The sequence below is a fragment of the Lynx rufus genome, unplaced genomic scaffold (assembly GCF_022079265.1).
Source record: "Lynx rufus isolate CCGP_SWC_20201006 ecotype Redwood Valley unplaced genomic scaffold, mLynRuf1.p SCAF_24, whole genome shotgun sequence".
In the NCBI taxonomy this organism is placed as follows: domain Eukaryota; kingdom Metazoa; phylum Chordata; class Mammalia; order Carnivora; family Felidae; genus Lynx; species Lynx rufus.
In genome coordinates this window covers 4,633,117-4,649,788 of record NW_025814839.1, presented here as the reverse complement: position 1 = coordinate 4,649,788, position 16,672 = coordinate 4,633,117, and the positions used below count along the sequence as shown (strand labels likewise).

The window sequence follows — 16,672 nt, the reverse complement described above, 5'->3', positions numbered from 1 at the left end:
GTTCTATTTTTAACTTTTTGAGGGACCTCCATACTGTCTTCCACGGTGGCTGTACCAGTTTGAATTCCTACTAGCAGTGCACAAGGGTTCCTTTTTCTCCACATCTTTGCTGACACCTGTTGTTGCTTGTGTTGATTTTTGGGCATTCTGACAGGTGTAAGGTGATGTCTCATTGTAGTTCTGTTTTGCATTTCCCTGATGGTTAAATGATAAGTATCTTCTCATGTGTGTGTTGGCCATCTGTATGTCTTCTTTGGAGAAATGTCTGTTCATGTCTACTGTCTGCTTTTGATTTTTTTTTAAATTTTTAAGTTTTTAAATTTTTTAAATGTTTATTTTTGGGGGGGGTAGAGGCAGAGAGAAAGAGAGGGAGACAGAATCCAGAGCAGGCTCTGCACTTTCAGTGCAAAGCCTGACGTGGGGCTCGAACCCACAAACCGTGAGATTGTGATCTGAGCCAAAGCTGAACCAGCTAAGACACCCAGGTGCCCCTCTACTGTCCATTTTTTGTTTTTTGTTTTGGGGGGGGTGTTTCATAAGCTCTTTGTATATATTTGTGTATTTGAGGTACTAATCCTTTATTGGATGTCATTTGCAAAAATCTTATTCCATAGGTTGCCTTTTAGTTCTGTTGATTGTTTCCTTCATTGTGCAGAGAAGCTTTATTTTGATGTAGTCCCAATAGTTTGTAATCGCTATAGAGAAGTTGCTACTGTCAATGACAAAGAAGTTACTGCCTGTGTTAGCTTCTAGGGTTTTATGGTATCAGGTCTCACATCACATTTAGGTCTTTCATCCATTCTGAATTTATTTTTGTGTGTGACGTAAGAAAGTGTCCAGTTTCTTTCTTTTGAATGTTGCCATCTAGTTTTCCCAACATCATTTGTTGAAGAGACTGTCTTTTTCCTTGGTATATTTCCTGCTTTGTCAAGGTGAATTGACCATATAGTGATGTGTTTATTTGGGCTTTTTCTGTTCTGTTTCATTGACATGTATCTCTGTTTTTGTGCCAGCACCATACCATTCGGAATCCTACAGTTTTGTAATATAACTTAAAGTCAGGAATTGTGATGCCTCCAGCTTTTCTTTTTCAAGATTGCTTTGGATATTTGGGGTCTTTTGTCATTCCATACAAATTTTAGAATTGTTTGTTCTAGTTCTGTGAAAAATGATGTTGCTATTTTGATAGGAATTGAATTAAATGTATAGATTGCTTTGCATCGTAGACGCCTTTCAACAATACTTGCTCTTCAAATCCATGAGCATGGAATGTCTTTCTGTGACCTATCATTTTATTCATAAATACTTCAATATATATCTAAAAGATATATATTCAATATATATCTGATATATAAAAGACTCCTTTAAAAAATCCTAACATAATAGTATCTTTAAAAATTAACGATTCCTGGGGTGCCTGGGTGGCTCAGTTGGTTAAGCAACCGACTTCAAATCAGGTCATGATCTCACAGCTTGTGAGTTTGAGCCCCGCGTCAGGCTCTGTACTGACGGCTCGGAGTCTGGAGCCTGCTTTGGATTCCGTGTCTCCCTCTCTCTCTCTGCCCCTCCCCTGCTCATGCTCTGTTTCTCTCTGTCTCAAAAATTAAAAAAAAAAAAAAAATTAACCATTCCTTAAAATTACATGGGCAGTGTTCAAATTTCCATTTTTTAAAAATGTTTTTGAGAGGGAGAGAGGGGGACAGAGAGGGACACGATCCAAGCAGGCTGTGCTGTGTGAGCACGGAGCCTGATGTGGGGCTCAAACTCCTGAACTGTAAGATCATGATCTCAGCTGAAGTCAGACCTTTAACCAACTGAGCCACCCAGACACCCCTCCAATTGTCTTAGAATTGTTAATATTTTTTTAAAGGTTGTTTGAGGATCTAAATAAGACACACTGAGATATCTTTTAAACTGTTTCCTTTCTCCCCACCTCTGGCCTTCTGGTTTATTTGTTGACAAAATTTTGTTCTTCTAGAGCATGGTTTGATCAAATTCAAGTCTGATTGTTGTCTTTGTTTTTGTTTTTTTTGTCTTTTTTTTTTTTTTTTTTTGCAAGACTGCTTCTCAGGTGGTGGTGTATGTGTTTGTCAATAGGCATATGATGTCTGCTGCTTTTTTGTGATGTTTGCAGCTACTAAAGCCCTGTGCCTACATCTTTTAAATCGAGATCGCAAAATGGTGCCGGTCTGTCATACCTGCATACTTTGATTAGTCGTAACGCTTATGTAAAGGGAAGTTTCCTTTCCTCAACGGTTTGCTCATCTAGGTGTACGGTTCATATGAGAAAGGCAGGACACATGTTTGAATCTTTCCCTGTATTAACCACTTTTCAAAATGAGCTGGTTTACCAACATCCTCCAATGGTGATTTCTTTTTCATAATATAAGCTTGTGGGTTTAAATGTATTTGATGTGTTTGTCCATTGGAGTTATTGTTTTTGACATAGCAAAACCGCTGTTTCACAAAACGTACTCTTTTTCCAAAGATAGGCGAATGACCAGTAAGCCCATGAGATGTTTAACATCGTTAACCGTCAGGGAAGGCAAATCAAAAGCATGTGAGGTACCATTTCACACCCACTTGGATGGCTCTAATCAAAAGACAGATAATAACAAGTGTTAGCAATGATGTGGAGAGACTGAAATCTTCATACATTGCTGCTGGAAATTTAAAAGGTGCAGCCACTTTGGAGAACAGTTGAGCGGTTCCTCCATAGGGTAAAAACGGAGTTACCATATGACTCCGTGGTTTTTCTGTTGGGTAAATAACCCCAAGGGATGAAAACCTACGTCCACACAAAAACTTAAATGTTCATAGCAGCGTTATTCATAACCTCCCAAAAGTAGAACTCCAATGTCCAATCAATGAATGGATAAATACGATGTGATCTATCCATAGAATGAAATATTCAGTAAACCAGAATGAAGTGCTAATGTATGCTACAACATAGACAAATCTCAAACATAATGCTAAGTGACTTATGCAAAATACCACGCGTAGTAGCATTCCACTTACATTTAATGCGAAGAATATGTAAATCTAGACAGTAGGTTAGTGATGGCCGAGGCCTAAGTAAGATTTGGGGGAAGGGGAGAGATTGCTAATGGGTACAGAGTTTCTTTTGGAGGTGTTGGAAGGGTTCTAAAATTGTGCTAATGACTGTATGACTCTGAATATACTAAAAGCCATTGACTTTTGCACCTTAAGTGTATGAATTTTATGATGTGAATTATAAACCTTCTATAAAAAATTTTTAAAAATTACCCAGAATTACACAGAGCCTGCTTCAGATGTAGGTTCCAGGGCACATCCTAGACTTCTTGAAATGGTCTTTGTAGGTGGATCCCAAGAAACTTTAAGATAAATTTTTTTAACATTTTGAGAGCGAGAGACTGAGTGCAAGTTGGGGAGGGCAGAGAGCAAGAGGGAGACACAGACTCTGGAACAGGCTCTAGGCTCTGAGCTGTCAGCACAGAGCCCAATGGGGTCACAAACTCACGGACCGTGAGATCGTGACCTGAGCTGAAGTTGAACGCTTCACCGAGTCACCCAAGTGCCACCACCCATCCCCCAACCCCCAAGAATCTTTGTTTTAAGTATATCCAGGAATTGTGATCGACGCTCTTCAAATTATTATCCAAGTTCTTTGTTATGCTGTGCATCCCAGTAACTTCCTTTCTCTGCTGCCTCTGGGGCAGTAAAGTCTTCCTCTTCCACCTGACAGCCCTTCAGTTTTATGAACGCTGCTCCCCATTCCAACTCCTCCCTTGTAGGCCACGCATCCCTGCTTCCTTAACCATTTCTCATGACATGATTGCCAGAGTAGTCCAATCACCCTCTTCTGGACCCCTACTAGTCTGTTAATGACCTCTTAAAATGAGGTGCCCTGAACCGAACGGGATATTCCAGTTAAAGTTTGACCATTGCAGAATATAAATGAGATTATTACCTCCCTTGCTCCTGACCCTGGCATTCTACTAATGCATTTTAAGATTGCATTAGCATTTTAAAAACGGTGTTGGCTCAAATGAAGCACATGTTTCATTCCATACCTCCCTTACCCCACCCCCAACACTCCCAGCTTTCATCTGGTCTGGTTTTTTCTTTCAGGGTAATCTGGAAAAATTCCCTTTCTTGGTGGTGATGTGGTCTAAAATAAGGACATCCTAACAATTGTTCAGTAGTTGCAACCTTTCAGAGTGCTCCCTGAACATTTGTTTCCATCTTAACTGTGTAAATGGAGGCAGGCGTTGCCCTCATTTTTAGAGATGCAGAAATACAGACTGAGTGAGTTAAAGTAAAATCCCTAAGGGGAAATTGTCATTTGTGGAGTCTGGGCTGGAACCTGGATTCCCTAACAGTAGGAAATCTTGGCTGCCCATTGCTTTCACTGGTGGAGTTACACACACACACACACACACACACACACACACACACACCCATGGGTTCCATCCCCAGGTATTCTGAATTAATCTGACTGGATTGGGGCCCACTCATTAGTATTGTTTTGAAAGCTCTCATGGGGAGGCTTGATGGGTTGGCTCAGTTGGGTGGCTCAGTTGAGCGGCCAACTTTGGCCCAGGTCGTGATCTCATGCATGACTCGTGAGTTCAAGCCCTATGTCGGGCTCTATACTGACAGCTCAGAGCCTGGAGCCTGCCTCAGATTCTCTCTCTCTTTCTCTCTCTCTCTCAAAAAAAAAAAAAAAAAATTTCTCAAAGCAATTTTAATGTGCGGCCAGGGTTGAGAACAACGACCCTAACTCGTATTCTGGTGTCCCCTCTTCTCATCACACGTATTTTCTTCATCTGATGAAAAAGCTCTTATGTGGAAGAGGAAGAATTCTTTTCCATTTCTCCAGAAGGCAGACTTATAATCAGTCCAACCGAGCAAGGGTTACTCAGATGTACAGTGGGAATCAGATGTACCTCCTGAAAGAATTATTCTTGGAATTCATGTATCTTCTCGTTAATTTGGCAAATGTTTACGTGCCAGACACTGTGCTAAGCTCTGGTGGTACAAATGTGAATAAGATCTGGTTTCCCCCTGGTGCGCCAGGTCGGCTCAGTAGGTTAAGCGGCCGACTCTAGGTTTCAGCTCAAGTCCTTCTCTCCTAGTTTGTGAGTTCGAGCCCTGCATTGGGCTTTGTGCTGAGAGCATGTCTCTCTTCCTCTCTCTGCTCCTTTCCCTCCCTCGCGTGTGTGTGTGTGCACGTACACACTCTGTCAAAATAATAAAAACAAAAAAAAAATTTTTCCCCTTTAGTACTCAGCTCGTTGAGAGACTGTAAATAACCCACATTATAGTCCTGTGGTGTTACACATATTGGAGTTACATAATTTCCTTTAACTTGATACATTTTTTATATTTAAGAACAGTGATTTTTTTTTCCTCTTACTAAAATATATGCTGAGTGTTTGAATAGATCACAGTATGGTAGTCTTTAAGTATGCGATGCAATCAGTTAACAAAGTTCATCTCTTCAGAGATCTTTTTCTTTAGTCCTAACAAACGAATCATTGATCCATTCCTATTGAAACAGCAGATGCATTTTTCCTTCTAGCTTATAGCCGATCCTCTGATAGAGGCATGTACTAGACCTGGTGGACAGACATGGAAGCTCATTCTGGAAAGGGGGGGGAAAAGAAAAGTAAGGAAATCAGATTTTTTCAAAAGCAGGTGACCGAGCTGAATTTTGAAAGGTAGGACTTAGCGCAATGGGGTGAATATTCAGGCAACAAAAGCAGGCAGATGAAAAAAAAAAAAAAATAGGACCCTGGTCATGGGGAAATGACAAAAGATGAGGAGAAAATCAGGCAGGGCCAGGTCGAGAGAGAACTTTCATGCAAGAATTGGAACCATGATTCCTTAGGTCCTGCATCCTCACCATTCTTTGTTGTTGTTTAAGTTCTCTCTATCCCCAACATGGGGCTCAAACTCATGACCCTGAGATCAAGAGTTGCGTGCTCTTCTCACTGAGCCAGGCAGGCTCCCTGAATCTTCACAATTCTGATAATCGTGCCGTCAGCAGCAGGAGTGTGAAGATGTGGGAGAAATCACTGGACCAAGTTGTACAGGGCTGATCCAAAGCCGAACAACCTGGAAACAAGGCAGGGCCCATTCTAGTTTTGTCACCAAGCTAGGGGCTAAAACTTCTAAATTAAAGCATGCAACTTAATCATGTTATCTGTTAAAGACCCTTTTTACAAATAGATGTTGAAAGAATTTGAACATGTGTATTTCTAGGACTGGATGGGGATATGCAGATTTGGGGTCCAATTTAATTGATAAGTGATCCACTTTTGATTTAGGCTTTTGTATTAGAGCTAGAATTCCATCCTTCCATTCACAATTCATTTACTTGGTTCACTTGAGATCTTCTATTCTGTGAATTGCCGTATGCAATTATGCAATTCAATTTGGCCATGATTGCCATCTTCATAATGTGAAAAACGGGAAAACTTACAGAAGGACTTAAAAACTCACCCTAACATTTGAGAGGGTTTCCATATTCTATTGCCTTTCCTGAAAAGTTTTGTGTTGAGTTTGCAAGACCAGCCAGTTGATCTGCTTTGAAATAACAACCCAGGTATAAAGTCCTTTTTATGCTGACAGGTACATCTAATGAATTGGTTAATGTAGCCAATCAGGGAGTATAGTAATTCATCTGTTTGGAGCTTGAGTGATCCTGAGTTTCAGTGTATGTGCTGCCAAGGCAGGCATAGTCCTGAGTTTTAAGTATCCTTTCTTTTCGGAGAGTGAAAGGTTTTATTGTTTGTTCATAGCTCCCAGTATCTGCAGTGTCTTCCCTGTCCCACGACTCAATCTTCCCTCCTAACCAGGAATCTAACCAGCCCCTACATTATTTGCTGCCAAAGTGCAACAGATGGAACTAGTCAGCTGATGTAAGGACTACGTAGCCTGTGGTTTTCATGATTTTTTTGTCAGATGTCCCCCAAATTTTAAATATATCACTCGTCACTATTTGACTACCAGTTATTTAAAAATGGCGTTTGCTTTAGAAAATCACCCCCAGGGGCGCCTGGGTGGCGCAGTCGGTTAAGCGTCCGACTTCAGCCAGGTCACGATCTCGAGGTCCGTGAGTTCGAGCCCCAAGTCGGGCTCTGGGCTGATGGCTCAGAGCCTGGAGCCTGTTTCCGATTCTGTGTCTCCCTCTCTTTTTGCCCCTGCCCCGTTCATGCTCTGTCTCAAAAATAAATAAACGTTGAAAAAAAAAAAACACCCCTGTAGTTATGATTGCTTAAATATGAACTCTCGAACTTATCACTGTTTTTTTTTTTTGTTTGTTTGTTTTAATGTTTATTTTTGAGAGAAAGAGAGACACAGAGATGGAGAGTGAGCGGGGGGGGGGGGGGGGGGGGAGGTGCAGAGAGGAGGACACAGAATCTGAAGCAGGCTCCAGGCTCTGAGCTGTCGGTACAGAGCCCGGTGTGCAGCTCAAACTCAAGGACTGCGAGATCGTGACCTGAGCTGAAGTTGGATACTTAACTGACTGAGCCACCCAGGCACCCCTGTTTCTTTTTCTTCCTCTTTTTTTTTCCCCACTATTTTTTTTTTTAAACAGAGAAAACCCGTGTTTCTATTACCACAAATACCAATGACATTTTAAATTGAACAAGCGTGTTTTACATAGTCCTAATTATAGGGTATATAATTAGTTTTTTTTAATGTTTATTTTTGAGACCGATTGTGAGTGGGGGAGAGGCAGAGAGAAGGAGGGAGACAGACTCCGAAGTAGGCTCCAGGCTCCGAGCTGTCAGCACAGAGCCCAATGTGGGGCTCGAATTCCCGAACTGCAAGATCATGACCCGAGCCGAAGTCAGATGTTTAACCGACTGAGCCACCCAGGCGCCCCAGGGCATATATAATTCTTATACCGCTTTTTGTTTGGTTTCAACTTTTTTTTTAGTTCCTGCATAATATTCCATTGTCATATGTTATCTTTTTTAAGTTTACTTACTTTGAGAGCAAGAGCGAAAGAGAGCAAGAACATAGGCAGAGAATCCCAAGCAGGCTCCTCACCATCCACGCAGAGCCTAACATGGGGCTCAAGACCACAAACTATGAGATCATAACTTGAGCAGAAATCAAGAGGTGGATGCTCAACCAACTGAGCCACCCAGGTGCCCCTAATATCATGTTTTAATTGAGCACTTTTTAAAATTTTTATTTTTATTTTATTTTTATCTTATTCTTATTTTATTTTTTAATTTTTTGTTAAGGTTTATTTTTGAGAGAGACCGAGAGAGAGCATGAGAGGCAGAGAGGCAGAGAGAGAAGGAGACACAGAGCCCGATGCAGGGCTCAAACTCACGGACTGTGAGATCATGATCTGAGCTGAAGTCGGACGCTTAACCGACTGAGCCACCCAGGCGCCCCATTAAATTTTTATTTTTCTAGTTTCATTTATTTTTAAGTAATCTGCACTCAATGTGGGGCTTCAACTCACAACCCTGAGATTGAGTTGCGTGCTCCACCAACTGAGCAAGCCAGGTGCCCCCAATTTATTTTACTATGCTGGTTTGCCGAAGATTAATTCCTCTTTTCTTTCTTTCTTTTTGATTTTATTCTTAAGTAATCTGTACACCCAATGTGGGACTCGAACTCCCAACACTGAAATCGAGTTGCATGCTGTACCGACTAAGCTAGCCAGCCAGCCACCCCTGAACACTGCCCTTTAGATGTTGAGATTGCTTCTGTTCTTTCCACTCAAATAAAACTGTAGTGAACATTTCTGTATATTTTATTTCTGGAATTTTTTTTTTTAGGGTAAATTCTTAGAAATGAGATTACTTTATTTCTTTCAGAGGTAGGCTCTAATAGATCTTTTAATTTCTTGACCCTTTTAGAGACTTCCATCCCTATTCCAAACAGTGAAGTAGATGGATATTGATATTTACATTCAGGGGAATGCAGTAGTTCATGCCCTAATCTTTTCTGTTAATTATTGGTTTAGTTAATTTCTTTATATATAACATGCTCTAATACTTTAAAAAGCCTCTCTGTGCTTTTTCTTACTACCACAATTACTTGAAATGCATGTTGGCATTTCATATTTTACATCATGGCTGGCAGGTGTATGTTCGTGTATTTTTCCATGTGGAAGATGGAAAGAGATTGGCTGAAGTGAGCAGATCCTCTATAACTGCTCTTAGGTCAAATACTGGAATTTTGTTCAAAGCTAGATTTGGCTGGCAAATTCTACCCTGTTGGGCTTTCTAGAATGATTGTTGTTTTAGCTTAAACTTGTGTGTGTCACCTATGATTTTTAAAAAGTACTTTAAGGCTACAAGTCGCTTTGAAAGTCCTTCCTTTCGTTGGGTGACTTCATTATCACCAAAGTACAGTTAGTGACCCTTCCTTCTGATTAAGGATGACGGGGATCTTCCCTGTGTCTTAAATAGCTTTCCCCCTTCTTAAAGAAAAAAAGTATTCCTTTTCTAAGGACATTCTGGTCTTCTGTCTACTTCGAGCAGTTACTGAGAGCAGTGGTTTTATAGCAGGATCTGAGACCAATCATTTAATATTCATAAATACCAGAATAGATCCTTCATAGCGGACTCACTAAAACTCCGAGGTATGAGGTCTTTGAGCTGATGTTTGGCCATGACCTTCAAACTTAGAATTCTGAAAAACAGCCATGTAGCGCACAGTTCTTCGTTTTTCTAAGGGGCCATTGGAATGGACAATGCTGAGTAGTCTAATGGATTTCTGAAAGCATAGTGTGCTTTAGATACTGCTAAATCAATAAACACAAGTCACTTAAGTGTGTATATTATATAATATTTGGTTAATTATAACTCAGATCCTTTCAGAATATTTGTCTTTCAAGTGGAATGCCAAAATATAACCGAAGTACTTATAAAAATAGAATCACAAAAAAAGTGCAGAAATATATTAGTTTTTTTTTTTTCAGCTAGTCTTAATATTTGGAGTTAGGTATAGATTCTGTCATATTTTATGAACCATGAAATATCACATTTTAGAACCTCTTATGTTTAAGATTGATAATAAAAAGAAATAGCTGAATTTAATGTTACTAAGCTCTTTGATTCTTGAGTAATAAAAGCCTGTATTGAATCTTTAACAGTTACTTCGTATAACTTAAGGAGATGATCAGTGTACCATAAGTAAAAACGTATGTAGAAGACATGTATTGTATATCAAAGAGTTGTATTCAGCAGAAATTACAAAACAATATTGGAAAGGCTTGTAAAAACGCAACAAAACTTGTTTTAGATGTTCATAGCTGGAAAGACAAATTTAAAGTTTTGTGATTTTCTTTTTTTTTTTTTAACAACATTGAAAAATACCTTGGTCTTTGGTGGTTGATTTTATTTTATTCTTTTTACGTTTATTCTTTTGTGAGAGCGCGTGTGTGCACAAGCCAGGGAGGGGCAGAGAGAGAATCCTCAGCAGGCTCCACACTGTTGGCACAGATCCCAACTCGTGTGTGGCTCAGTCTCACACACAATGAGATCATGACTTGAGCGGAAATCAAGAGTAGGGCACTTAATCAACTGAGCCACCTAAGTGCCCCTCATTGTTGATTTTAATATTGGAGGTTGGTTACTGACTTTTGAGTTGATATCCTTAAAGGAAAAAAAAACAAAAGGGCAGTCTACCTTCCTTGGATATGATTACAGCTTCAAGGTAGATGGTTGCCCTTGAAATAACAAGCACCTTTAAAAAAAATGATATCTTTCTGCTGTGTGAAAAATAAAAGGGTGATTTATGTTTGAATCCAGACAAAAGGTAGAAAAACAATTTGTGACTTGATGGTAAGACCTTTAATCATTATTTGTTTGATCCTGTTGTATTAAAAACTAAGGGGGCTCCTGGGTGGCTCAGCCAGTTGAGCGTCCGACTTCAGCTCAGGTCATGATCTCACGGCTCGTGGGTTTGAGCCCTGCATCAGGCTCTGTGCTGACCGCTTGCTCAGAGTCTGGAAGCTGCTTCAGATTCTGTGTTTCCTTCTCTTTCTGCTCTTCCCCCGCTCGCGCTCTGTCTCACTGTCTCTCAAAAATAAATGTAAAAAAAAATTTTAAACTAAAAACTAAAAATGGCCCTAGTTCTTAATTTTAACGTGACCTGCAATATAGCTTTACCCAGTAAAACCTAGTTAAATACAGATCTAACCTGGTTGGAATTTTTTTCCTTTTGTTTAAAAATTATCATACAGTGAAATTGACCTTTTCAGAAGGTATACTGTTGTATGAATTTTAACACATGTATAGATTCACATCACAACCACCACCAGGATACAGAACCCTTTGTTCATTCCAAAAAACTTCTTCATACCATTCCTCTATAATCATAATCTGACTGTTCCCCCTAACCTCTGGCAATCCCTGAGCTCTTCTCCATCATGATAGTTCTATTTTTTTTCCGGAAAGTCATGTAAATGGAATCAAACCGATGCGACCTTTTGAAATTGGCTGCTTGTACTCAACAAAATGCCATCGAGATTCATTGAAGTTGTGTGTATCCGTTTTTATTTGCTAAGTCATTGGTTGAAATTTTATTGTTTACTTATTTAACTTTTTAAATTTATATCCAAGTTTAGTTAGCATACAGTGCAACAGTGATTTCAGGAGTAGGTTCCTTAATGCCCCTTACCCATTTAGCCCATTCCCCCCTCCCACAATCCCTCCAGTAACCCTCTGTTTGTTCTCCCTATAGGAGTCTCTCCTGTTTTGTCCCCCTCCCTGTTTTTGTTATTTGTGTTCCCCTTCCCTTATGTTCATCTGTTTTGTCTCTTAAAGTCCTCCTATGAGTGAAGTCATATATTTGTTTTCCTCTAATTTTGCTTAGCATAATACCCTCTAGTTCCATCTATGTAGTTGCAAATGGCAAGATTTCATTCTTTTTGATTACCTAGTAATACTACACACACCCCCCACATACACACACACACACACACACACCCCACATCTTCTTTATCCAATCATCCATCAATAGACATTTGGGCTCTTTCCATACTTGGGCTATTGTCGATAGTGCTGCTATAAACATTGGGATGCACGTGTCCCTTCAAAACAGCACAACTGTATCCCTCGGATAAATACCTAGTAGTGCAATTGCTGGGTCATAGGGTAGTTCTATTTTAATTTTTTTTGAGGAACCTCCATACTGTTTTCCAGAGTGGCTGCACCAGTTTGCATTCCCACCAGCAGTGCAAAAGAGATCCTTTTTCTCTGCATTCTCACCAACATCTGTTGTTGCCTGAGTTGTTAATGTTAGCCATTCTGACTGGTGTGAGGTGGTATCTCATTGTGGTTTTGATTTGTATTTCCCGGATGATGAGTGATGTGGAACATTTTTTCATGTGTCAGTTGGCCATCTGGATGTCTTCTGTGGAGAAATGTCTATTCATGTTTTTTGCCCATTTCTTCACTGGATTATTTGTTTTTTGGGTGTTGAGTTTGGTAAGTCCTTTATAGGTTTTGGATACTAAACCTGTATCTGACCTGTTGTTTGCAAATATGTTCTCCCATTCCATGGGTTGCTGATTGTTTACTTTGCTGTGCAGAAGCTTTTTATTTTGATGAGTTCATTTGCTTTTGTTTCCCTTGCTTCCAGACACATATTGAGTAAGAAGTTGCTGCGGCTGAGGTCAAAGAGGTTTTTGCCTGCTTTCTCCTCGAGGATTTTGATGGCTTCTGTTTTACATTGAGGTCTTTCATCCATTTTCAGTTTATTTTTGTGTATGGTGTAAGAAAGTGGTCCAGGTTCATTTTTCTGCATGTTCCTCTCCAGCTTTCCCAGATCCATTTGCTGAAGAGACGGTCTTTATTCCTTTGGATATTCTTTCCCGTTTTGTCAAAGATGGGTTGGCCATATGTTTGTGGGTCCATTTCTGGGTTCTCTATGCTGTTCCGTTGATCTGAGTGTCTGCTTTTGTGCCATGAAACTTTATTTTTTTAATATATTTTTTTTAAGTTTGAGAGTGTGAGCAAGCGAGCAAAGCAGGGCGGGGGGGGGGGGGGAGGAGAGAGAGACAGACTCCCAAGCAGGCTCTACACTGTCAGCACAGAGCCCAGTGTGGGGTTAGAACTCACACATCGTGAAATCATGACCTGAGCTAAAACCAAGAGTGGGATGCTTTGCCAACTGAGCTACCCAGGTGCTCCTGTTGGTTGAAATTGGCTGGCACTGAAGTTCAAATTGCTTACTTTTTTTTTTTTTTTAACTATGAACTGTTTTCAGATACACGAAATACATTTTTTGAATTGGAATTTGGTTTTTATTTATAAGTAGGCTCCACACCCAACGTGGGGCTTGAACCCACAACCCTGAGATCAAATCACATGCTCTATTGACTGAGCCAGCCAGGCACCCTGGAATATGTCTTTTTAAACTGAACATTTTTTTCACTTCAGTGACTTGCATGTATGGCTAAGCAAGGCAGATACAGGGTTTACATTGTTCTGGAAGTTCTTGTTGTTTTATTGGGTTATTTTGAAGGGCAAAATTCGAGGTAGTAAAATTATTTTGCAGGTTTCTGAGAGAAATAAAGTGAACTATATAACCTTTTAAAATGTCAGTGCCAATGACAAATTTTTTTTTTTTTCTTTTATTTCAAACCTCTTCCCACCCTTTTTTGGGCTACTGAGAAACAGATTCCTCTGGCCCCTGATATTGTTTTAATGTGTTTGCTCCTAGAGTGTCCTCCGTTGTTGCTTACAGTAGTTTGTTCATTTTTTTAGTTTTTGTCTTTTCAAAACTTTTTAAAATTTTATTTTATTTTTAATTTACATCCAAATTAGCATGTAGTGCAACAATGATTTCAGGAGTAGGTTCCTTAATGCCCCTTACCCATTTCTTTTTTTTTTTTTTTTAATTTTTTTTTTTTCAACATTTATTTATTTTTGGGACAGAGAGAGACAGCATGAACGGGGGAGGGGCAGAGAGAGAGGGAGACACAGAATCGGAAACAGGCTCCAGGCTCTGAGCCATCAGCCCAGAGCCCGACGCGGGGCTCGAACTCACGGACCGCGAGATCGTGACCTGGCTGAAGTCGGATGCTTAACCGACTGCGCCACCCAGGCGCCCCGCCCCTTACCCATTTCTTACCCTTAGCCCATCCCCCCTCTCACAACCCCCCCAGTAACCCTCAGTTTGTTCTCCATATTTGAGTCTCTTCTGTTTTGTCCCCCTTCCTGTTTTTATATGATTTTTGTTTCCCTTCCCTTATGTTCATCTGTTTTGTCTCTTAAAGTCCTCATTTGAGTGAAGTCATGACTTTTGTCTTTCTCTGACTAATTTCACTTAGCATAATACCCTCCAGTTCCATCCACATAGTTGCAAATGGCAAGATTTCATTCTTTTTGATTGCTGAGTAATATTCCGTGTGTGTGTGTGTGTGTGTGTGTGTGTGTGTGTGTATACTACATCTTCTTGATCCACTCATCCATTGATGGACATTTGGGCTCTTTCCATACGTTGGCTATTGTTGATAGTGCTGCTATAAACATGGGGGTGCATGTGTCCCTTCGAAACAGCACACCTGTATCCCATGGATAAATGCCTAGTAGTGCAATTGCTGTGTCATAGGGTAGTTCTATTTTTATTTTTTTGAGGAACCTCCATACTGTTTTCCAGAGTGGCTGCACCAGCTTGCATTCCCACAGTAGTTTGTTCATTTTAACCTAGTTGAATTTATATGCACAAACTTTTGGCATCACAAAGTTTAATTCATTTATTTTTAAAAGTTTATTTGAAAGTGAGCACATGGGTGCGTGCAAGCCTGAGAGGGGCAAGGGTGGGGGAGAAAGCGAGAGTGAGAATCCCAAGAAGTCTTAGCACCATCAGTGCTCGGATATCATAAGTTCTTGACCTGAGCTGAAATGGAGTTGGTTGCTCAACCAAATGAACCACCCAGCAGGCCCTAATTCTATTCTTTTAAAAAAAATTTTAATGTGTATTTACTTGAGAGAGAGAGAGAGAGAGAGAGAGAGAGACAGACAGAGTGTGAGCAAGGGGAGGGGCAGAGGGAGGGAGACACAATCCGAAGCAGGCTCCAGGCTCTGAGCTGTCAGCACAGAGCCTGACGCGGGGCTCGAACTCCCGGACCGTGAGATCATGACCTGAGCCTAAGTCCGACGCTTAACTGACTGAGCCCCTTCCCCCCCCCCCCCCATAATTCTCTATCTTGATAGCTGGTTCCTTCCTTGATTGAGGATTTAGTGGTTTTATTTCCCTAGTTGCTGAAGATCTAGAGAAGCTCTCCTGGTAATTGTAGGTTTTGGCAAGAAACTAGTAGTGATTCCTCTGTCCGTATAAATCTGAATAAATCTATACCATGTCACCGATTGAAATAATGGATTAACAGTAGTAAAAATGGAGTGTTCTTCAAAATCAAAGAACCATAAACTATCAATTATTGACTAGGTATATTCGATTTTGAAGATAAAACTTTGTTCTTTTCACATATAATCCACCTGGTAAGCGGAGTCAGACTTACATGATAACTCGAGCATTTAATTAAGATTTGTACCTCCATTTTTCTAGAGCAAAGTAATTTCTGAATTCCACACTTCACTATTTTTATGATTTGGGCTCTTTGAGTTAGGTCTGATATTACTTTTAATTGGAGCACTAGCAGAAACGCCACAAGGCGAAAAATCTCCGTCAGCAACTACCTGGCTTTATGGCACATATTTTCACATTTGGCCGCAGTTACGATGATTTACGTGGACTGTTTTTAGACACCGTTGGCTAGACTTGCTTCCGCAGGTGAAAGCGGTGGTGAAAACCATGCACACGAACTTCTTTGTTTGTTTGTTTCCTCCCTTAGATTTTAACATTTGAGACCAAGAACCCGACGGAATTAGCCGAACGTTTGCGCTCTGTGTGTGGCAATCAGAGCAACGCCTACGCCCGCCTGCTGGAATACCGCCTGAACGCCTTGCGAGGACTGTGGAATGCCCAGCGCCAGCTGGCCTTGGAGGAACAGCACGAGAGAGAGAGTTCGGGTGACGAAGAGACCCTGGCCCTGCTCAAACGCCAGGGCTTGCTGCAGCAACCCGAGCAGGCGCCCTTCACGTCTCGGATGGGGCTCCTGCTGGTCTTCCCCCTCATTCAGTCCCAGAGCAGAACGGACCCCTCCCTCTGTAACATAACTGCCGAGGTGCTATTGAACTGCCTTCGCGACTGCCAGCCTTTGAGCCTGACCAAGGAGCCCGCCGACTGTCTCAATGGCATCGAAACTCTGCTGTGCTCCTGGCTGGAGGACGCTCCCGACACGGGCCGACACGTCCCACATAAGCAAAAGGAAAATGCTGCTGCCGCTCTGGTGGCGTTAGCATGTGCCAGGTAAGGGCAGTCAGACGTACCGCCTGCTGACGTGCTGCCGGGGGTGGGGCGTGAGTAAGAGGGCAGGCCCGTTTGATGAAGTCGTCGCGTCCAGGAGGCGTTCTTGGTTGGCAGCATTGGATTCCCCAGCCTTGACCGCGCAGAGGATGCCTTCACCGAAACTTGGCACCAGGAACCCCCAGCTGGAGGCTCAAGCTCCAGTTCTTGCTGTCTGCTCTCCAGTGATAAAGCTGAAACCGCTTAAAATGGAGAGCCAACCCTTGCGGTTATCTACTCGCCCCTTGGATGATGAGCGTTTTCGGAGCAGTAGTTAGTGGGGGTGGCATATCTG

The 16,672-nt window shown here is 41.2% G+C and overlaps 1 protein-coding gene across 9 annotated transcripts in view; it reads left to right on the top strand.

The window, feature by feature from the left end:
• The window catches only part of HECTD4 (HECT domain E3 ubiquitin protein ligase 4), a 194,082-nt gene that overhangs the window by 43,347 nt on the left and 134,063 nt on the right, over positions 1 to 16,672 (top strand). For all 9 annotated transcript variants that reach the window (XM_047088246.1, XM_047088248.1, XM_047088245.1 and 6 more), the window contains exon 2: positions 15,824 to 16,341. In XM_047088246.1, coding sequence (XP_046944202.1) covers positions 15,824 to 16,341 — 518 coding nt within the window. The remainder of the gene's footprint in view (positions 1 to 15,823; positions 16,342 to 16,672) is intronic.